Here is a 22,795-nt window from a genome sequence, read left to right as displayed (position 1 = left end):
AACTCCTCAAGCTGCTTTGAAGGACATTATCTTTTCTCCACGAACACTGGGCTACTAATCAACAGCCTGATACTCTTTGCAAGCCTCTTAAAGGGGACATTGCCAAAAAAGAAAAACCTCACTCCAACCCCAACACTTCATGGAGGTCAAGCCCTGAAATTCAACAACCCACACAGGTCAAGACCCCGCCCCCAATACCACAGAGATGGCAAGCTCCCCACACCCTTGGAATCTATTGATGATTTTCCTGGTGTTTAGTGGGTGACCAGGAGCAGACCCGAGTCTACAGCTTCCCAAACTGTAGGTCAGGAACCCAAATGGGTCGCAACCTGGGTAGGCTCTCCATAAGATCATCATTATTCTGAACCACTGGAGGAGGGGGGGGGGGGCTGTCACATAATTTTACTTGGCCGCAATCATGGGGTCAAGGCCACTAAAAGGATTGGTAAGCACCACCCTAGTCACTCCTGCCTCGTTGTCTGCTGGATTCAAAATGGCACTAGTAAAAATTTGGCAGTATGACCCTTTGTGGTAGTGCTGCAACAGTCGCCTAGCACCATTTTGAACCAATAAAGAACGGGGTGAAATTGGCTATGGATCGCTCATGCTCACCTACTAGACACCAAGGAATCCCCCAATAGATGCAAGGTGATTAGAGGAGCAGAGAATTGACCTTTATCAGGTGTCCAGGGGAATATGTTGGCTTGGCCTATATGGGGTGTTGGAGTGGTGGGGAATGTAATCATGGGTGTCAGAGGGTACAGTGATTCACCATGCACTGGCCTCTTTAAAAGACAACGGACTTGACTTAGAGACCACCATCTTTGGGCTGCTGTGGTTACACGCAACATAGCAACGCAAATTTAAGTTGACCCTACAAGTTACTAACCTGCTGCACTAAAATACCACAGGTTAGTGATTTGTAGGGTAAATATCACTGTGCTAAAATGCATTATTTTACCACACTTTAGTAACTACCAGTAGGAAATTTTAAAACCTCAGATTTGTCCAGGTATTTCCCGCAATTACCCAGATAAAACTGTATCTTCCTGAGATGGACTTTCTATAGTACTAAACTGAAACCCCATTAAAAGCAGCAACAAAAAATAAATTCACCATAGAGAGGCCACTTCTTATTCCCAACATTTTAAATCAGCAAATCATGAGCTCCTTGGTTCAGCCTCCTTAAAGTCATTCAGACAAGAAACCCAACCATGCTTTAAAAGGGATAAGAAACAATATACCAGCACAGTAGAGAAATCTGATACTGAGTGGCCCAATATTCAGTAGGACTTAATCAGCTAGGAGATGCTCCTACCTGGGTAAGTCCCGCTCACCAAGGCCATACCCTGGTAGCATTATTTGGAAAATGTCACTGAAAATCTAGACAGAGCAGATAGTGTCAGGGTGGTCCAGGGACAATGCCTGGCTGGAGCCAGATTTTATCCAAGAATCGGCAATATTCAGCTCCAGTACCCAAACAATGATCTGGTTAACTTAGGACAGCTAAAAAAAGCTTAATATAGTGTTAATATTCAATTACATATATTATGGAGCTTTTTGACGTATGAGATTAACCATAGTCTTTCTTGAATAGATAAGTTTTTAGTCCTTTTCTAAACTGGAGATAGTTGTTGATGCTTCTCATGACCTTGGGGATTGAGTTCCACCATTTAGACCCCACGTAGCTGAATCCAGCCGTATGTTCTATTACATATTGAGTTGACATTATACCCTACACTGTCAATGAAAATGTTCTATTACATATTGAACAGGGCGCCCAAGTTTTCCTGGGGCCGTCTTCGCAGGACAGCTCCATGAAGGGGCGGGGAAACCCGTATTAACGAAACAAGATGGGCGTCCATCTTTCGTTTCGATAATACGGTCGGGGACGCCCAAATCTCAACATTTAGGTCAACCTTAGAGATGGTCGTTCCCGGTTTTCGGCGATAATGGAAACCAAGGACGCCCATCTCAAAAACGACCAAATCCAAGCCATTTGGTCGTGGGAGGAGCCAGCATTCGTAGTGCACTGGTCCCCCTCACATGCCAGGACACCAACCGGGCACCCTAGGGGGCACTGCAGTGGACTTCACAAATTGCTCATGGGTGCATAGCTCCCTTACCTTGTGTGCTGAGCCCCCTAACCTTCCCCCCAAAAATACCCACTCCCCACAATTGTACACCACCACCATAGTCCTAAGGGGTGGAGGGGGCACCTACATGTGGGTACAGTGGGTTTCTAGTGGGTTTTGAAGGGCTCACATTTACCACCACAAGTGTAACAGGTAGGGGGGGATGGGCCTGGGTCCACCTGCCTGAAGTGTACTGCACCCACTAAAACTGCTTCAGGGACCTGCATACTGCTGTCATGCAGCTGGGTATGACATTTGAGGCTGGCAAAAAAAAAATTAAGTTTTTTTTTTAGGGTGGGAGGGGGTTGGTGACCACTGGGGGAGTAAGGGGAGGTTGATCCCCGATTCCCTCCGGTGGTCATCTGGTCAGTTCGGGCACTTTTTTGAGGCTTGGTCGTAAGAAAAAATGGACCAAGTATAGTCACCCAAGTGCTAGTCAGGGACGCCCTTTTTTCCATTATCGGCTGAGGACTCCCATCTTTTAAGCACACCCCAGCCCCGCCTTCGCTACGCTGTCGACACCCCCCCGTGAACTTTCGTCATCCCCGTGATGGAAAGCAGTTGAGGGCGGCCAAAATTGGCTTTCGATTATGCCGATTTGGGTGACCTTGAGAGAAGGACACCCATCTCCCGATTTGTGTGGGAAGATGGGCGCTCTTCTCTTTCAAAAATAAGCCTGTTTGTTATTTAAGAAATATGTTTCGTGTTAATAGTTATCGTATATTGTATTTTTTCTGTACTCTCAGGAGTATGTCCTGGCATTTCTTGGATTTGTGAATTGCTTACAAGTACACAGTTTCTTTCTCAGATCACGTCTGAATCCCTGAAAAAATTATTTGCATTTTTTTAAACACTTTTTCCCCTGCTCTTCTGCTCACAGTTGTGCCCGGAGCAGCCTGACTGCTCCTGGGAACTGGGCACCCACACTGGCTCATTACCTGGCTCCACGTCATGCCATCCGCTGGACTGGCTGCCGCTTCCTGGGGACCGCCCCTGACCTGTATAAAATGGCTCTTCACCGGGACTGTCCATTTCATCTTCCACAGATTTGAGGCGCTTTGTAGAGCTGAAAAATAAATCCATTAAAGCTGTATCACTGAGGAATTCATTTCTTTTACGCTATGCAAACTGAAATAAATCTGGTATGATTCCAGAGGTCATGTAAGCATTCGGGCCATTTCTATGATGAGCTCAAAGATGGTCAGAGACAGAACTGCATTTAAGGAGTGGAGGAGTGGCCTAATAGTTAGGCCACTAATAGTTAGTGCAGCGGGCTTTGATTCTGGCAACCTGGGCTCAATTCCCACTGCAGCTCCTTGTGACCTGGGCAAGTCACTTAACCCTCCATTGCCCCAGGTACAAAAAGTTAGATTGTGAGTCCTCTAGGGACAGAATAAGTATCTGCATAACAGAATAAGTATCTGCATATAATGTGTACAGCGCTGCGTACGTCTAGTAGTGCTATAGAAATAATTAGTAGTAAGATGTTGGAGCCCACAGGGAACAAGACCCACTCCCTACAACTGTACAACACTACCATAGCCCTTAAAGGGTAACAGGGGGGGGGGGGGGCACCTAGATGTGGGTATAGTAGGTTTCGGGTGGGTTTTGGAGGGCTTCCATTTATCACCACAAGTGTAACAGGTGGGGAGGGGATGGGCCTGGGTCTTCCTGCCTGAAGTGCACTGCACCCACTAAAACTGCTCCAGGGACCTGCATAGTGCTGTGATGGAGCTGGGTATGACATTTGAGGTTGACACAGAGGCTGGCAAAAAAATGTTTTGTAATTTGTTTGGGGGGGGGGTAGGAGGGGGTTGGTGACTACTGGGGGAGTAAGGGGAGGTGATCCCCGATTCCCTCCGGTGGTCATCTGGTCAGTTCAGGCACCTTTTCAAGGCTTGGTCGTGAACAAAAAGGGACCAAGTAAAGTCGGCCAAATGCTCGTCAGGGCCGCCCTTCTTTTTTCCATTATCAGCCGAGGACGGCCATCTCTTAACCACGCCCCCATCCCGCCTTTGGTACACTGCCGACACGCTCCCTTGAACTTTGGCCGTCCCTGTGACGGAAAGCAGATGAAGCCGGCCAAAATTGGCTTTCGATTATACCGATTTGGCCGGCCTTGCGAGAAGGGCGCCCATCTCCCGATTTGTGTCAGAAGATGGCTGCCCTTCTCCTTCGAAAATAAGCTGGACAGTGAATGATGCAGACAGAGGGTCATTTCTGAAAAACTGTACATGGGTAAACATGTATCTATCCTGTAGAACAGCCATTCCCAACCCAGTCCTCGGAGCACACCTAGTCCCATCGAGTTTTCAGAATATCATAGTAGATGACGGCAGAAAAAGACCCGCACGGTCCATCCAGTCTGCCCAACAAGATAAACCCATATGTGCCACTTTTTGTGTATACCTGTATGATTTTTGTGTATACCTGTATGATTTGTACCTGTCTTTTTCAGGGCACAGACCATATAAGTCTGCCCAGCACTATCCCCGCCCCCCCCAACCACCAGCCCCGCCTCCCACCACCGGCTCTAGCACAGACCGTATAAGTCTGCCCAGCACTATCCCCGCCTCCCACTACCGGCTCTGCCACTCAATTTCGGCTAAGCTACTGAGGATCCCTTCCTTCTGAACAGGATTCCTTTATGTTTATCCCACGCATGTTTGAATTCTGTTACCGTTTTCATCTCCACCACTTCCCACGCGAGGGCATTCCAAGCATCCACTACTCTCTCCGTGAAAAAATACTTCCTGACATTTTTCTTGATAGTAAAGGTAACAGTGCTCATATATAAATCCCAAGGGAACATGAACATATGTTAAAACTGGGGACAAAAGAGACTCTTTAGGCAATCCTCTAGGCTGGATTTCATTTTAGCACTACATGTAACATTGTAGGTAAGAGGCAAGGGATTTGATATACTATCTTTCCGTGGTACAATCAAAGAAGTTTACATATTATATACAGGTACTTATTCCACAATGAATATTCATGAGTTAGATTTGCATGCAATTGAGGCATATTCATTGTGGATATCCAGAAAACCCATGGGAGTAGGTGTGCCCCAAGGATTGGTTTGGGAATGGCTGCCGTAGAACATTGCCCAATCTGTGTGTGCATGCTGGATGAGATGATGCACATCATGAGCTGTACCACAAAGGGTTACGACAATTTCATTTTGAAATTCTTGTATGAACTTTGCCACATATATGTGTATAGCAAAGTACTGGATTCCTCTGCACCCCACACCCATGAAAGTTCAAAAGGGAAAATACGGGAAATTTTGCTTTGATAAGGAGCTTGGGGGCCCATGGGAATAAAGTGCATGCAGACCGTCAATCCCAGTGGGGATGCAGAGAGTAGCCCCTATAATAATTTGCTGCCCACTATACCATCTAATCAAAAAGTAAGAAAAATTGACAACATTCAAGGTGACATTCAAAAGAAGTTATAACTTTTGCTATCTTTCGATAATATTGGGCTGAGAATTGGAATTAACAGCATGACCCTACTCATGGGGTGGAGCGATAGCGAACTGAAAAATTACCCAGATAGCAGCGACTTTCAGCCGCTACCTGGCCATTTTAAATATTTAGTTATCAGGCTTAAAGTAAATGCAGGGTACTGGCATGGGGGCATCATCCATAGATGTAGCACTGCCGCCTACATGGAAACAAATTAAATGCTAAAACCGGTGTTTAACTTATTCCAGGCACTGTGCCATTTGAATATCAGACCTAATAATATAACTATCAGTCACTGCTATTCAAGAGAATAAAGTGGTAATCCGATGACCTTTTTCTATTCCTTAATAAACCTTTTTTTTTTGTTTGTTTCAGTGGCTGGCAAAGCTCTGCATTGTACTATCAGAATGTTGACATTTGTGGTACATGTTATCATCTCATTACGAAGCAGGAAAATCCCAAACAGCATCCTAATACTGATTTATTCTCTCTTTTGAGTTTAAACTAGAGTGTCCATTTGTTTGTGTTCTTGGGGGGGGGTGAGGGGCAAGTTTACAGAAGTTGATTCAACAGTTTTTTGAAATTAGATGACTCTTTTCTCCAAGAGAGTGGAGTGGAGGAGTGGCATAGTGGTTAGGGTGGTAGACTTTGGTCCTGAGGAACTGAGTTCAATTCCTGGCACAGGCAGCTCCTTGTGACTCTGGGCAAGTCACTTAACCCTCCATTGCCTGCTGCATTGAGCCTGCCATGAGTGGGAAAGCGCAGGTTACACATGTAACTAAAAAAATGTATAAAATCCTATGGGTTCAATATTCATCTTGTTGTCATAGTAGCAGCCTGTAGGGATTTTGACAGTGGCAGGCCAGCTTTGCTCCTCTGCCCTGGATTGCCATGATGCAATACAAATGCCTCCTACCGCCATAAAACCCCCATCTACAAAAGCGAGCTTTATTTAGAGAGCACCTAGCACTGGAAAGTTGGCATCTTGCTCCGGTCATGAAAATCTTTCACTGAATAACTTGGCAAACTTTTACACATGTTTTTAGAGTCAATGATGATATAATACTTTGTTTACAGCCATGAAATGAAGAGGAGGCAAATGAAACTGGATGGACAAAGCAATCTGATTGGTTCACTTATGATACTTTACGAAAAGCTACAGGGCAACCTAAGCAGTTGGGCTGATCCACAGGGAAAACGTTCAGCCTTCTATTAAGGACAACTGCCACTCACTTACATTACGTGTGTCTGCTGTGGAAGGCAGCTGCAATGCAGGTTTGCAATCAAAGACCGTTTTCTATTTTCAAGACCTTAGCAACCACGCTAGTTCATTTTTCACCAGTGATGTCATCCATTGCATGCTTTATGTCCACTGTCAGGTGTTGAGTGGCTGGAGCTGGAATGTTCCCTGCTCTTGGATCTTCACTTTGATTTGGGTGCCAAGATTGAGACTCCCTTGATGTCAATGCATCACTGGTGGATTTCCAGCTCCTTGGTTTTTTTAACCCTTAGATGCTGATGTCTGTGTATTGGAGTTCGCCCTCATCATGGAGATATCCTACCTATTCAATTCCAAAGACTGATGGTCCTAGGGGACGTCACTGTGCCGGTATCACAGTTTAAGCAGGTCAAAGCATATTATTCTGAGCAGACGTTTGGTTCATATGGCTCTATAGTGAGCTGAATGTTTGGGAGCCGGGTACTAGGCTAGCTCTATATTATTAGTGGCACTGATTTGGATACTTGCAGTGATTTTATTTGATGCAAGTGGAGGAGTGGCCTAGTGGTTAGGGTGGTGGACTTTGGTCCTGAGGAACTGAGTTCGATTCCCACTTCAGGCACAGGCAGCTCCTTGTGACTCTGGGCAAGTCACTTAACCCTCCATTGCCCCATGTAAGCCGCATTGAGCCTGCCATGAGTGGGAAAGCGCGGGGTACAAATGTAACAAAAATAAAATAGATGCTATTGGAGATTCTACATGGAATGTTGCTGTTCTACTAGAAGGCTGCGCAGGGTTCTGTTTCTGTGAGTCTGACGTCCTGACTCACAGAAACAGAAGCCTGCGCGGCCACATTGGTGATCTGCAAGGGCCGACTTCTACATGGAATGTTGCTAGTGGAATAGCAACATTCCATGTAGAATTTCAAATAGTAGCAACAGTGGAGGAGTGGCCTAGTGGTTAGGGTGGTGGACTTTGGTCCTGAGGAACTGAGTTCGATTCCCACTTCAGGCACAGGCAGCTCCTTGTGACTCTGGGCAAGTCACTTAATCCTCCATTGCCCCATGTAAACTGCATTGAACCTGCCATGAGTGGGAAAGCATGGGGTACAAATGTAACAAAAAAAAAAAAAAATTCCAAGTAGTCCTTGTGTGAATTTATGATCCACTGAGAACAAAATGGATTGATGGAATTTATAAACATTTTATAAGAAATAAATAAGAGCGTCATGCCCTCAACCCAAACATCACACACAAATTTTGTGATAGTTGGTTATGGACAACTTGAAGCTTGCAGTAGGGGCGTTTCTGGATGCTTCTGGTCTTCTTTTTGGCCACTGCAAGAAAAATAGTCAACGCGTGGAATGTTGTGGGGTCGACTGAGGTCAGTCAAACAGGCAACAGTAAGACCAAAGGAATACAATTTGCAGAGCCGAGGAACCAACAACGGAAAAGATACTCTCTAAATTTTACAACTGCTGGCTAACATCTAAAAAGTGTTAGTAGGGAAGGAAAAACCAAAACGAGAAAGCCTAACAGTGAAAATAGAAGAACTCTTATGGCGACAGCTCACAGGAAAACACAATTAGCATCTGCATGGGCAAAAGCAAAACAAACCAAAAAGGGGGTCTTAGAGCAGTGTTTCTCAAGTCTAGTCCTGGAGTACCTTTTGCCAGGGACACCGAGAGGGGGGGCATGGGGGGGGGGGGGAAATTCCCCAGGTCCGGGATTCCAAGGAGAACCCGGCACCAGGGTCTCTCGTCAACTCCTGTTCCCAGGCTGCCAGCGCCACAGTCCCCACCTATTTACCCTCAGCTTCCTTCTGTCTGCCACATCCAACCACCTTCACCTTCCCTCACTGTGTCCCGTCCTCGTGGAAATAGGAAGTTACATCAGAGGACGGCGGGACACAGTGAGGGAAGGCCGCCCGAGGTGATCTGCCGCTTCTCACACAGAAGGCGCTGAGCTGCCGATTTAGAGATTTTTTTTTTTTTTGCTTTTTTTAAATGAAGGTGGTCGGATGTGTTGTTAATTTTCTCGTGGTCTGTCCCACGTACAACTTATTGCATGGGCATCGCACACAGTAAACCACAAAGTCTGAAACACAAGTCGTCCTAGATTTCAATTCATATACTTGATCTGACTGTGGATCTCTAAATCTTTTAGTCTCTAACATCACGTCACACATATGGCATGATCCACACTTCTTGTGCCCTGTCTCCCTTTCTACCTGCCAGTCCAAGGGTCTGAGGCCAGCAGGGGCTAATATCTCCTTTAAATTTCTACCCCTACTATATGCCATCCGTACTCTGACGTCTTTGAATACCGGTAATGTTTGCACTATGTGCCAATGTCTGTTAATAATTTCTGCTGCCTTTGCTGCCATTGTGTTGTACTTGGGACAGACCACGAGAAAATTAACAACACAGCTGGGAGAACATAAAAGCAATATAACTACTAAAAGGCTTACAGCATCCCTGGCAGCTCACTGTGTGGAAAAGGAGCATGCATTTGAATCCCTGCGCTGTGTTGTCCTACAACATGTGGAGTTGAATATAAGAGGGGGAGATAGGAGGCTGTTGCTAGTACAGCAAGAACAACGATGGATCTTCCGGTTGAAAACAGTGTACCCTAGGGGGGCTGAACACGAGAGTAGAATGGGTCCATTTTTTCTAATTATAACGCCTGCACGATCTGTCTATAGTCATACCTGCTGAGTGAAGAGTAGGGTTGATGACGTCAGACGCCCACGCATTTAAAACACAGACAGGAAGTGGGAAATTGCTTCCGCAGTGGAGACCAGACTGCAGTGAGGAAGGCAGAAATGCTTAAGCATATTACATGAGCGTGAGAGTGGATATTTTTGTGACATGATGATTGTTTTGCACAGAGTCGTCCATTGAGAACTGCTAGTTCCACGGACCTTGGAAGTCGTCCACTGAGAATCGCCATTTCCACGGACCCTGAAGCAGGTCGAGAGAGAAGAACCGAAACCTTGGCCAGTGGCCGTGGGAAGAAGACCAAATGACGGCAACTTGAAGACGACTCAAACACTGAGATAAGTGTCATTACTTAAAGGTTTTTTTTGAATAAAGAACTGTTAACTACAGGGGTTTTTTAAGCCTGTGATGACAGTGAGAACTCCTGTAACTCAAGAGCTGTATCGCCAGATAGTAGGAGTCTGTTGAGGCTCTTTCCTCTGTTTCAATGCACACTATTTGCTAAGTTTACTTTGAGGATTTTTAAGAAGATAGTACTTGGGTAACGTGATCCTAGCTGACGCTCATTTATACTATGCATAAAGATTGCGCCTGAATCCCAAAAGACCTTATTTCTAATTTACTGTACCTGTGAAGTAACAGATTTCCCAGCATATTTTGTGTTAAAGACTCTAACTTTACTTTTATACCCTTATCTGGATAAATAGAATGTAAACCGCACTGAACCCTGGAAAGGGGATATTAGCAGTACTGAAGACCTGAATTGAACTGAAGGCACAAGATGCCTCGCTAAAAGTTCAAACCATGCTCAACCCTCATTCATGCTATCATACAATCTTTCTAGGCTTTTCCCACACTACCTAGAAAATGTTCCACATCGATGCTTTCAGAAGAGGGCACCCACTTGTGGGTCTGCTTCATCCAGTCTGTCTATACTGAATGTGTGCGGTCGATGGTATGGAGCCTTAGAAATTCTTGATTACCTTGAACCTGAAACTCCAGCATGTCCCTTGACACCTGTAAAGTACTGAACCTAGAAAGAGGTGTATTTATGCTTATTAAACTACTGTATTACCTAGATAATCAGACTCTGGATCAAACGTGACTGAGAACGTTGTCATTGGACAGGTTTCAGTCATTTGAACCTGTTCGTCTCTGATGGAAGAGAGTTTGTGGCTTCTGTTAAACCCTAGGACATATATATGTATTGCTGTTAAAGGTCACCTTGAACAAACCCCAGAGGAGGAATTCTGAACAGAGCATGGCCTATGCGTGCAGGGGTCCCTAACCTGACAAATCATGAGCACTAGTTTACCTGGGTGATGGCTTTTCTTGGATTTAAACCAATGTCACGAATTGGAGGGCTGTGAATTGTGTATGGGTTGTACGAAGTGAGCTTGAAGGTCTTGGCGTGGTACAGGCTGAATCAATGTACACATTCTGGCAGAGTTCCACATTTATCTCTCTTGTTTTGTTGGTTTTTCTATTCATTTCATTAAGGCTATAAAAAGGCAAACTACATAATTTGGTTTGGCATACTATTACCTCTCAGGTGATATAAGCCACCTGACCTCCTCAATGTGTGCAAACAGGCATAAAAGGACCTAACTGCATTCTGCATCACTCGCTTAAATAATACATACCATTTATATAAGGGGCCGTGTCTTCTTCCATTTCAGACAATGCATGTTTTGCTATGTAATAATAATAATAATAATAATATCATTTCTATAGCGCTACCGGACGTACGCAGCGCTTCACACTTGAACATGGAGAGACAGTCCCTGCTCAATAGAGCTTAAAATTTTATTCTCACAATGTAGTGAATTTCCCACTAACCTGAGTTCTCACTCATACACTAGCGCAGCCTTTCAGTTACCTTAGTGTGATAAATTTCCCTTGAAAAATGCAGTGTTACTTTAACCTACTGATTTTACTTCTACTATTATTTAGCATTTCTAAAGCGCTACCAGGGTTGCGCAGCGCTGTACAATTAACAAAGAAGGACAGTCCCTGCTCAAAGGAGCTTACAATCTAAAGGACAAAAAGTGCAGTCAATCAAGATTGAGGCAGTCTAGATTTCCTGGATAGAGGTACAATGGTTAGGTGCCGAAAGCGACATTGAAGAGGTGGGCTTTGAGCAAGGGTTTGAAGATGGGTAGGGAAGGTGCTTGGCGTATGGGCTCAGGGAGTTTATTCCAAGCATAGGGTGAGGCAAGGCAGAAAGGGCGGAGTCTGGAGTTGGCGGTGGTGGAGAAGGGTACTGAGAGGAGGGATTTGTCCTGTGAGCGGAGGTTACAGGTAGGAGCGTAAGGGGAGATGAGAGTAGAGAGGTAGTGAGGGGCTGCAGATTGAGTGCATTTGTAGGTTAGTAGGAGAAGCTTGAACTGTATGCAGTACCTGATTTTAGAGCTAAGATTCCAGCTAATTTGCATGTGCAATTTAACTGAACAACAAGCCAATTAGCGCCAATAATTTGATCTTAATAATCAATTATTGCTGCTAATTGGGATTAATTTAAATTATGTGTGGCTCCAAAAAGGGAGCACGACCATGGAAGAAGGGTCATGGGTGGATCGGGTGCGTTCCTGAAATTTATGCTCACTGTTATAGAATAAGGGGAATCCGTGCCAGGGTTCAGATGGAGTAAATCATCGCGGATAAAGTTAGCTACGGATTTTGTTGCTAAGTACTATTCTATAAACAGCGCCTAACTTTTGAGTGCCGTTTAGAGAATACTGCTTAGCACTTTTTTTTCTGCACCATTTTTTTGGTGCCATTATACAACATGTTTCTGGCGTGATCCTTGACAAAAACATTCTCATCATTTGTAGACCTAATTACCTGGTAGAAGACGTGCTAGGTAGCGACCTCCTCATTGCTCCGGGGCTCATGCTGTAATATGAAGACCCTTCCAGATCCGAGAGGGAGAAATTGGGACCCGTCCCTGCGGCTATCGGTGCTGTGGAGAGAACCAGAGAGAAACGAGGCGGTGAGTCCAGTGACGAAGCAGACAATCAGTCTGAGGGGGACATTTCAGACTGTCTACTTTGGGAACACAGTGTATCCTTTCAGCATGGTGCAAGAAAACACTCTTTAAGTGGCCAGTTCACATAGGTAAATCATCATTTACCCAGGTAGGCAGCTTTGAAAAGTGCTCTCTGAATGCCTACCGCACTTGGTTCTTGGTTTCCTTTTCATAATGGCAGGCAACCAGAAAATCCAGACGGATTCTAAGCTGATTCAAACACAGACTGTTTAATTGACTAAAAAGGACAGAATAATTCTGTTTCACAAATTTAAATGTGTGCAATGTTCAGGGATTTTTTTGCACTCCTTTGAAAAAAATACATTGAAGTACACTAGAGCAGATGTTTGCTCCCAACATACATGAATAGCGTTCATATGCTGTCAACAAAATTGTAAGTTTGATGTTAAACTGTACATACTGTACACCGCCTTGGGTGAATCTCTTCACAATGTCGGTTAATAAATCACAATAAACAAATATCAAGGGTAATTCTATAAAGGTTGCCTAAAGTGTGCAATTGCTGTTATAGAATACAGTGTAAGTCCATTACGTGCCTAACTTTAGATGCGATCACTTACGCTAGCTCAATAGCTTATGTACATGCTTGCACCTAACTGTAGGCAGTTAGGCGCGTAAATGCTAATATTCTATAATCACTTAAATATGGCGAAATACTCTTCTTAATCTAGACCATCAAATCATGCAACAATATCCAAAGATCCAGTGATCTCAACCACTTTTATTGCAGAATGCTCTCAGACTTAACTAATGTAAGGACCTCAGCAGTATCACATTGTGAGCCCATCTGGGACAGTGCAAGTACCTGAATAGTTATAAGATGTAAACCGTTCTGATTTGCCTTCATCAGGGGTCCTAATGTGAAGTATGTTAAATACAGCACTATGGAAATGTCTCTAGGGCAGACAGGAACCCAAAAACTCAGAGGTACACATTTCCTCTTTACCTACCACCTCTTATTTTTTCTTATCTTTCATGACCTTCTCACTTCAATGTGAAGCAAACAACAAGGACTGCCGGCATTTGAACCACTCTGCGGAACCGTAACTGCTACCGAAGGGTAATAACTACTAGCTGATGCCATCAGTTATTGGGTTGCTACCTGCCTTCTAGAGACATTTCCATAGTGCTGTACGGTAGAGTACATACATTTAACATACTTCACATTAGGTTTGGATGGCTTCCTAAAGGAAAAGTCCATAGACCATTATTAAAATAGACTTGGGGAAAATCCACTGCTTATTTCTAGGATAAGCAGCATAAAATGTATTGTACTTTTTGGGGATCTTGCCAGGTAAATGTGACCTGGATTGGCCACTGTTGGAAACAGGATGCTGGGCTTGGTGGACCTTCAGTGTGTCCCAGTATGGCAATACTTATGTCAGGGGCGTAGCCAGACAACAGATTTTGGGTGGGCCTAGGCAAGAATTGGGTGGCACCAAGTGTTCTCCCCCCCCCCCCCCCCCAAAAAAAAAAAAATCTCAGCTTGTGGGAAAACGCTTCTTTCTAGCTTGGCAGCAGGCATGCACTGAAAACTGAGCATGCGCAGGTGCCGGTGTCATGGAGAGTAGCATTTTTGTTACCATCAGGGGAAAATCTTCATCTGGCAAAGCTTGGGATTCCCACCAGTTACCACTAAACATGTGCTACTGTTGGGTGGGCCTGAGCCATAAATGGGTGGGCCCTGGCCCACCCAAGCCCACCTGTGGCTGACTTATGTACTTATGGATGCCTTGAACAATGGCTTCACAATTTTGGTAGCCGAAATTTGCCAACAAGATAAGGAAGGGAAAGCAGATGTTGAACTTTGTTCAGTTCTTTCAAAGACTCACAGGCGAAGGGGACTGAAATAGTGGAGATGGCAGAGGCCAGTACGGCGAACACTGGGAAGGAAAGGGTTGAAAGTGCAGGAAAAAAAACAAATGGAGTGAAGGGTTGGTGTTGGGTTCCATATAGGGCAGACTGGCTACCATCATTTACTATGTTAATGTCAGTAAGAGGGGCATTTTCGATAGAATGTCTAAATCAGAATTTGGACATTTTACACAAAACGCCCAAATTCTGAACAGGAAAGAAGGTCATTTTCAAAAAAGAAAGACGTCTATCTTTTGGTTTCGAAAATACTATGGACGTTTTGTTTGTTTAGACAATATGATATGGACATTTTGTTTTTTGGTCCATTTTCAAACAAGAAACATCCAAAATAGAGGAGGAGTGGCTTAATGGTTAGTGCAGCGGGCTTTGATCCTGGCAACATGGGTTGGAAGGGATTCCTTTGTAAATGGCTCTATGGGTTAATCCCAGAACCTTGAACTGAAAGTGATAGCAAACAGGCCGCCAATGTAACCTTCTGAGAGTAGGACAGACAAGGTCAAAGTTGGGGGACTTGCACAGCAATCGAGTCCCTTTGTTCTGAAGGAGCTGTGAGCCATTTAAGCTGATATTGTAGAAATACTGCAAAGACCACATTACAATAGTCTATGAGACTATTTAAACATAAACTAACAGTGACTCCTTTTCAAGATTTTACAGGAAGACACTGATCTCTTTGGGTTGTTTGGACAGCTGCTTGGACCGATGCAGTTTGTTGTTTTAAACGATGTTGCACACATATTGTAAAAAAGGCTGTATTCTGATTGATCAAGACGCAAGGCCTGAGTTAAAAGGGACATAGTTTGTTAGTGATGGAATACTTATAAAGAACATCATTAAATTTCATCATCTCCCAAATGCCCCCCCCCCCCCCAAATTATTGTGTTAGAACATAAGAGTAGCCATATTGGGTCGGACCAATAGTCCATCTAGCCAAGTATCCTGTTTCCAACAGTGGCCAAGCCAGGTCACAAGCACCTGGCAGAAACCCAAATTGTGGCAACAGTCCATGTATAACCCCAAAGAATAGCAAGATTCTGGAATCCTAAAGAGTGATAAGGTTCCATGCAGAATCTCAAAGAGTAGCAGCATTCCATGTAGAACCCCCAAAGAATAGCAAGGTTCTGGAATTCTAAAGAGTGGCAAGATTCCATGCAGAATTTCAAACAGTACCAACATTCCATACTACAAATCCCAGGGCAAGCAGTTGCTTCCCATGTCTGTCTCAATAGTAGACTATGGCCTTTTCCTCCAAACCTTTTTTAAACCCAGATATGCTAACCGCTGTTACCAATCCTCCATCAAAGAGTGAAAAAATATTTCCTCCTATTTGTTTTTAAAGTATTTCCATACAACTTCATTGAGTGCCACCTAGTCTTTGTACTTTTGGAACAAGTAAAAAATCAATTTACTTCTACTCGTTCTACACTCAGGATTTTGTAGACCTGAAGGAACCTAACTTCTTTAGCCTTTCCTCATACGAAAGGACTTCCATCCTCTTTATTATTTTGGTCGCTCTTCTTTGAACCTTTTTCTAATTCTGCTATATTTTTATTGCATAAAGGCTGAGCCAGCAGGTATCAGCTCGTCTCATGTTCAGATTGTTTGGCCACATGGCACGCCTCAATTTGAAGTCAGCCCAATAGACTCTAGCTTCTCAGTGGTCCCCGGCCAAGGGAAACCTAGTGGAAGTCTCGCTGGCTAATTCAAACCTATGCAAGTGCTGTTGAAGGAGGCTTTGAATACTTACATTTGTTAGTAATTGTCATTTTATATTGTGTATGTTTTAATTGTCATTTGCCAAGGATTTTAGATCTTGCAGAATATAAATACTGTAATAAAATAAATAAATTAATAAATAAAATATATAAAGGTAATAGAAATAAAACAAAAAAAGAGAGACAAATAAGGCGATACCTCAAGCTTTGCCTTGTTTTTTAATAAAAAAAAGTATCACCTTACCTTCCTTTCTCTTGTTTTATTTCTACTCATTATATTTATTGCAATAACCCTTACAATCTGCACAGTCAGATCCCACAGAATCTTATCAGACTGCAACGACATTGTTAAAAACTGCTTGGGCAGCATTAGCAAAACTTCTTTATTTTTCTTCAGTCTATTGTATAGCACCAGTTAGAATCTGGAGTCCCTTTTTATTACTTCTGTCATGATGACTGGTTCCCTTTTTATTGGTTGTGTGTCTGGCCTGGTGTATCTGACTGTACCAGGGAAGTCAAGCTATGTACTCTGTGTTCTACCGGAATTGTGGAACAGCATCACACCAGACTTGCTCCAGAGACGGCATTATCCTGCAGTCTGCCTGGTGTTCCTCTCTGTGAGCAGGTTAGCATTTCATTAACCCTTTGGAGCCTAATTCTCGGCATCAGAGGGTAAAGCAAAGATAAAAGGCCCAGCTGAAAGCAAATCTCATTTCTGTTGGGTCCCGAGGCGAGAAGCCGAACAGGCAAACAGTTAAAGCAGCCATCAAATCTTGGACAAACAATAAACATGAAAACTTAATGAGAACATTTTGATAGAGTGAACATGCGCTCCCAGAGTAATCTTTTCAAGCCTGGAAGATAGCAATTGATCTGAAATCCAAAGGGAGTGAGCTTGAAACAAAAGGACATGAAAGAGGCAAATGTTTCAGAATCCAAAACTTTTGCATTTAGGTTCACTTGATCGGGAATGCTTCTTAAGGTAGTGATAGCATAATAACACAGCAGTTCTTATCCATTAGGGCCTTCTGTCCACCAAGGCTTCCCCATAGTTCATACACTATGGATCACTGAAGACCCTACTCAATCTCTGATCTTCTCGTGCCCCTCCCTTACTACTGCTGTTTGTATGTTACTAAGAACACTAAAAGTATCAACTCACCTGATCATGCCATTTACTATTTCAGTTTTATTCTTGGGTTTCCTTTTGTGCCCTCCTTTCTCCCTCTCCAGTGGCGTAGCCAAAGGTGGGCCCAGGCCCATCCACTTTGGCCTCAGGCCCACCCAGTAGCAGCACACCTATGATGTGGCTGGTAGGGATTCCCAAGCCCCACCAGCTAAAAACTCTCAACAACTGTCCCTCCTGCATACCTTGTAAATAGCAGATCTTCACCTACAGCAAGCATGCGACTGATACATACTGTTTGCACAGGCCCCATAGCCTTCCCTCTGATGCATTCCTGCCTATGCAGAAACAGGAAGTTGTATCAGTGGGAAGACTGTGGGGCCAACATGAGCAGTGTGTATTAGTTGCTGCTTGCTGCCGGTGAAAATCTGCTATTTAAAAGGTATGTGGGAGAGGGGGGTGTTTGAGAGACCATATGGCATGCAGGCGAGAGAAGGAGAGACCAAATCACCTGTGGGATGGAGTGGGGTTCTTCTGCTCACCCATCTTGGGCCCAGGTCCACCCAAAATTGGGTGTTTGGCTACGTTCCTGTCCCTCTCTACTTCAAAGTTGCCATTCAGAGCCTATAATTAAACCTGATGTCTTAGGTACAAACTTAGTGGTCAATATTCAGTGGCTCCTACTCAAGTAAGTCCTGTTCACTGGGTTCATACTTGGATTTTCAGCAGCTTTATCTGCATATTAACCATTGAAAATCCAGACAGACCATTTTAGTACTATCCAGGTAGTTCTGGGGCTGCCCAGAGGTGGAGCTGGCATTTAGCCACTTAGCAGCGATATTTACTATGGAGATTCTGAAAACCAGACCGGTTGGGTGTGTCCCGAGGGTTGGGTTGAGAAGCACTGGTGTAGAGTGTGATTGGAGAGGACATTGTAGCAACTATGGTGCTGAGAAGCTCTATGAGTGGACATCGTGTGCCACAGCATAGGTCAGAACCTAAACAAACTGACCACACTCAGCCCAATATTCAAAGGAATTATACGCCTAACTTTGAGAGTTATGCTCGTAAATTGGCCTCTTTGAAAATTTACTGGTTGCGTAAGTTTTTACTCAAACTTTCAACTCCTAAAGTGGGTGGAAACAGGGGCGGATTTAGGGCAGGGAAAATACATATCGCTGATTTTCAGTACTAGCCTCATATATTAGGCCCATAAATCTAAGCAAATGAATAGCAGACCTAAGTTCAGCTGCAAAAAAGTTACGCTTCTAAATTTGCCTGAAAATAGGGTACAAATTTAGGAGCTCAATCTGAATATTTTATAGGAACTTTCACTGAATTGCTCTGTTCATTTGTTGGTATTAAAGTGCATGGACGGCATTTCTATAACTGGGAACTCCATTTAGGCACCCTGAGGCTGTGTAGTAGAAGCTTGTTGTCAGTCAGAACCTGAGTGCCAAGGTGGAACTTGCTGTAGGAGGATGTGGTAACAGCGGTTAGCATATCTGGGTTTAAAAAAAGGTTTGGACAAGTCCCTGGAGGAAAAGTCCATAGTCTGCATTGAGACAGACATAGGGAAGCCAGTGATTGCCCTGGGATTGGTAGCATGGAATGTTGCTACTATTTGAGATTCTGAATGGAATGTTGCTATTCTTTGGGATTCTGGAATCTTGTTTCTCTTTGGGATTCTGGAATGTTGCTGCCATTTGGGTTTCTGCCAGGTACTTGTGACCTGGATTGGCCACTGTTGGAAGCAGGATACTGGGCTAGATGGACCACTGGTCTGACCCAGCATGGCAAGTCTTTTGTTCTGCTATAGTATACTAGGACAACCCAGTATCGGCATGCCTAACATGTACACACTCGCAGTTACGCTAGTCATAGAGCTGGCATAATTGTGAGCACTTAAAGATGGCAGAATGTAAGTGGGAGCCGCACCTATGTCCCACCTGTCAGGGCCGCCGAGAGGGGGGGCAGGGGGGACAAAATTCCCCCGGCCCGGGCCTCCAAGGGGGGCCTGGCGCCGCAGTCCCCTGCACCCGCCCCCCTCCGTCCATCACTGGGTCGGGCCCCCCTGAATTCAAATCATAGCGCCTCACCTCGACCTCACTCCATGTGAAGGACGCGCAGCAGCGGCAGTCTGCAGATCGCCTGCCTTCGGGCCTTCCCTTCCTGTGTCCCACTCTCGTCTGATGTAACTTACGCGAGGGCGGGACACAGGGAGGGAAGGCCCGAAGGGAGGCGATCTACAGGCTGCCGTTCTTCTTTCACACGGAGCGAGGTCGAGGTGAGGCGCTACGATATGAATTCAGGGGGGCCCGGCCTGGTGGTGGACGGAGGGGGGTGGGTGGAGGGGACTGCGGCGCCGGGATGATGACGACCTCGGGGTGGGGGGCGGCAGCGGGGCGGCCTTGCCCCAGGCCCGGCCCAGTCTCTCAGCAGCCCTGCCACCTGTGCTCTGCCCCTGTATACGCCCCTTTGCAAATATGCACTAAATAAGTGAAGCAGGTATTTGCAGAACTGTGCTTAGACAGAATATTTCCATAGATGCACATAACATGCGTGTAAATGTGAACACTGCCCTTTGGTGCCACCCCTAAAGCACTGACAGCCATACGTTAGGTAGAACAGAAGTGTCTAAGTAAAGCCAGAGACTGAATAAGAAAATCGCACCTGCTGGTGTACAAAGAGAAGGAAACATTGTTGGGTCGACATTCAAAGTGATTTAATCAGCCAGAAACAGATCCTGGCCAGACAAATCGCTTGTTCGGCTTCTGGTGATTTTCAGCAGCATTTAACCGGTTAGTGCAGCTGAAATGGCTAGTAAGCACTTATCTCAAAACCAGCTATTTTTTTTTGGGGGGGGGGGGGCATTCCGGGGGTGGAGTCAGTCAATATTCGGCACTTAACCGGTGAAGATAACTGCATACAAAGACCTCATGCAAGTCAGTCTTATTTTGATGCGGTTGCCCCATAGCCAGTTAAGGGCTGAATCTCGCACTTAACTGGCTATGCTTTAGCTGGCTCTGCAAATCCAGAAATTCAATGCTGAAGCCTGGACATGGCCCAGTATTGAACTTCTGGTCATAACGCCAGTAGTCAGTAAAACAATGAGCGTCACTGGCTAAATATCGACCCCCTTTTTTTAATTTAATGAGAAAAAAATAAAGATTTCAGACATGTACTCCAAAGCAGTTCCCTGTTTTATTACTAGTCTAGCACGGAAATCACACAGGGTGACGGAAACCTGAGAAAAAGCTGCAATTTACTGCGAGAAAATTCATCTCCTCGTGATGTCCCTACAACCATCCCTGCTTCCTAAAGACGACTTCTTCTTCTAGTTAGGCTTTTAAAAAAAATAAACAATTAAGTCTTGTAAAATGAACCTATTTGAACAAGAGGCGTTTTCAGCCAGAGATCCCTGACGGCGTCTGAACGAGGCTGTGACGCTGATGGATCTGCGAAGCAGAAAGAAGCCGGCGTAAGTAATTTGTGTGAAAGGCAGCCTGGATGTGGGGCTGCTATAATTCAGACACCCTGCAGACAGCATACTGCTGCAGTGCGAGCAGCTCTGAGGTTAGACAACTGACCACACTGCAGTCAGTCTGACTTGAATGAAAATCAATCGGCAGGGCAGTCTGCAGAAGCTACCCAGCAAGTCTTTGCTGGACAAACCAGCGCTCTGCAAACCCTGGCTGGAAAAGTTTTCATCTGTCCTAAATCCAGGGCTTAATTTGTAGATAAAAAGGAAGTGGAACTGTGGAGGCTGGGAACCAAGGGCAGGAGCAACAGGAAAAGAGGGGCTGCATTAGGCAGCAAAGTGACTGTTCTCTGCTCTTCTCCATCCTCAGCCCCTCCCCTTCTCTTTTCTCCTATGGAGGCTGCCTGGAAGGGATGGGATGAAGTTCTATAAAGAAGTGAGGGAACTGCTTTCCAGGCTGATCCCTAGAAATTACGGGGTCCTTTTACTAAGGTGCGCAGAAAAATGGCTTGTGGTAGTGTAGGCGTGGGTTTTTCGGCGTGCGCCAATCCATTTTTCAGCGCGCCTGTAAAAAAAAAGGCCTTTTTTAAAAATTTTGACAAAAATAGACGTGTGGCAAAATCAAAATTGCCGAATGTCCATTTTGGGTCTGCGACCTTATCGCCAGCCATTGACCTAGAGGTTGAGTCTCACGCGGTAACTGGGCGGTAATGACCTACTTGCGTCAAATGCCAGTTGACACTAATCCAATACACATGTCCGAAACTAAAAATTATTTTTTGGCCGCGCATATCGGACACGTGCCAAAAATGAAATTACCGCAAGAGCCACACAGTAGTCGGGCGGTAACTCCATTTTGGTGTGCGTAGACGCTTACATGGTTTAGTAAAAGGGACCCTAAGCCTTGACCAAATCTAATAAGCGCCCATATTTATGGACTGCTTCAAGGATACAATAAGACAGAAACAGTACACAAGCTTGAACGATGACAGCATGGTTATGAAGAAGTGGAGCAGGAAGAAGGGGAAACAGGCCCAAGTAGATTTGGGGGGCAGGGACTCAAGGAGAAGTCACCCACTGGGTCAGCCAGGGGAGCAGATCCTTCATCTCAGCTGACTGATCGAATTGCTGGTCTAAAATCTGATTGTCCCAGTTTGTGCGTATGTGTATATGTTAGGGACGGGCGGGGGGAGTGGGGTCAATTCTGCAGAGAGAGAGTGGACAACTACAACAGTTACTTGAAGCATTGTTTTAGGATTTGACCTTTACAGAATTTACCTCGGTAAGGACCTCTTTTACTAAACCACGCTAGCAATTTCCATGCGGCCAATGCGATGCAGCCCACGGCACATTTGCCACGCCAGGAATCGCTAGAACATTTTAGTAAAAGAGGCCCTGAGATTACTGAGAAGAGTTTTTCATGCAGAATAAGAATTAAAGCAGTTACACACTGCCAACCGGGTGGAACACAAACCAGCAGACCTTCTAGAGTGCACCATCCTCAACTTAGCTATTTTAAACTCAAAGCTAAACTTTTAAAACATAGCCAAGTGAGACATTTTTTTTCTTCCCTTTGTGGCATACAGCAGGAAGCATGATAAATGGTTCCTTCCGACCACTTCTAATAATTTATTATTTTCAGGGTCGGCATTTGGGAGGCGCAAATAGAGCAATTGCACTGAGCCCCAAGCTTATCTGGAGCTGAAGATGACATGGCCTGTTGGCGGGCTTTGGGACTGTAGGAGTGTCCCCAGTGTGCCACCTTCTGTGCAACTGAGGCCACCCTGCTAAATTTCTGCTCTGGGCCCCAGCATGTTAAACACTGGCTCTGGTCATACCTCTGGTTACAAAACCCCCCAAATGTGCTGCCAAGTGCCTGTTTTGAGAGCGTATTACAGAGATTTCATATACAAGTGGTAGACTGTAAGCTCTGTCGGGCAGGGACTGTCTCTTCATGTTCAAGTGTACAGCGCTGCGTACGTCTAGTAGTGCTATAGAAATGATAAGTA

General features: G+C 44.9%; 1 protein-coding gene across 4 annotated transcripts in view; it reads right to left on the bottom strand.

Moving 5' to 3' along the window:
- Positions 1-22,795, bottom strand: part of NFIA (nuclear factor I A) — a 649,330-nt gene that overhangs the window by 182,888 nt on the left and 443,647 nt on the right. For all 4 annotated transcript variants that reach the window (XM_030206347.1, XM_030206348.1, XM_030206349.1 and 1 more), the window contains exons 5-6: positions 12,385-12,502; positions 3,074-3,201 (exon numbers count right to left, since the gene is read on the bottom strand). In XM_030206347.1, the coding sequence (XP_030062207.1) occupies positions 3,074-3,201; positions 12,385-12,502 (246 nt within the window). The remainder of the gene's footprint in view (positions 1-3,073; positions 3,202-12,384; positions 12,503-22,795) is intronic.

The sequence above is a fragment of the Microcaecilia unicolor genome, chromosome 6 (assembly GCF_901765095.1).
Source record: "Microcaecilia unicolor chromosome 6, aMicUni1.1, whole genome shotgun sequence".
Taxonomy (NCBI): Eukaryota; Metazoa; Chordata; class Amphibia; order Gymnophiona; family Siphonopidae; genus Microcaecilia; species Microcaecilia unicolor.
The sequence above is the reverse complement of the archived record's forward strand: the minus strand, read 5'-3'. Positions and strand labels throughout refer to the sequence as shown.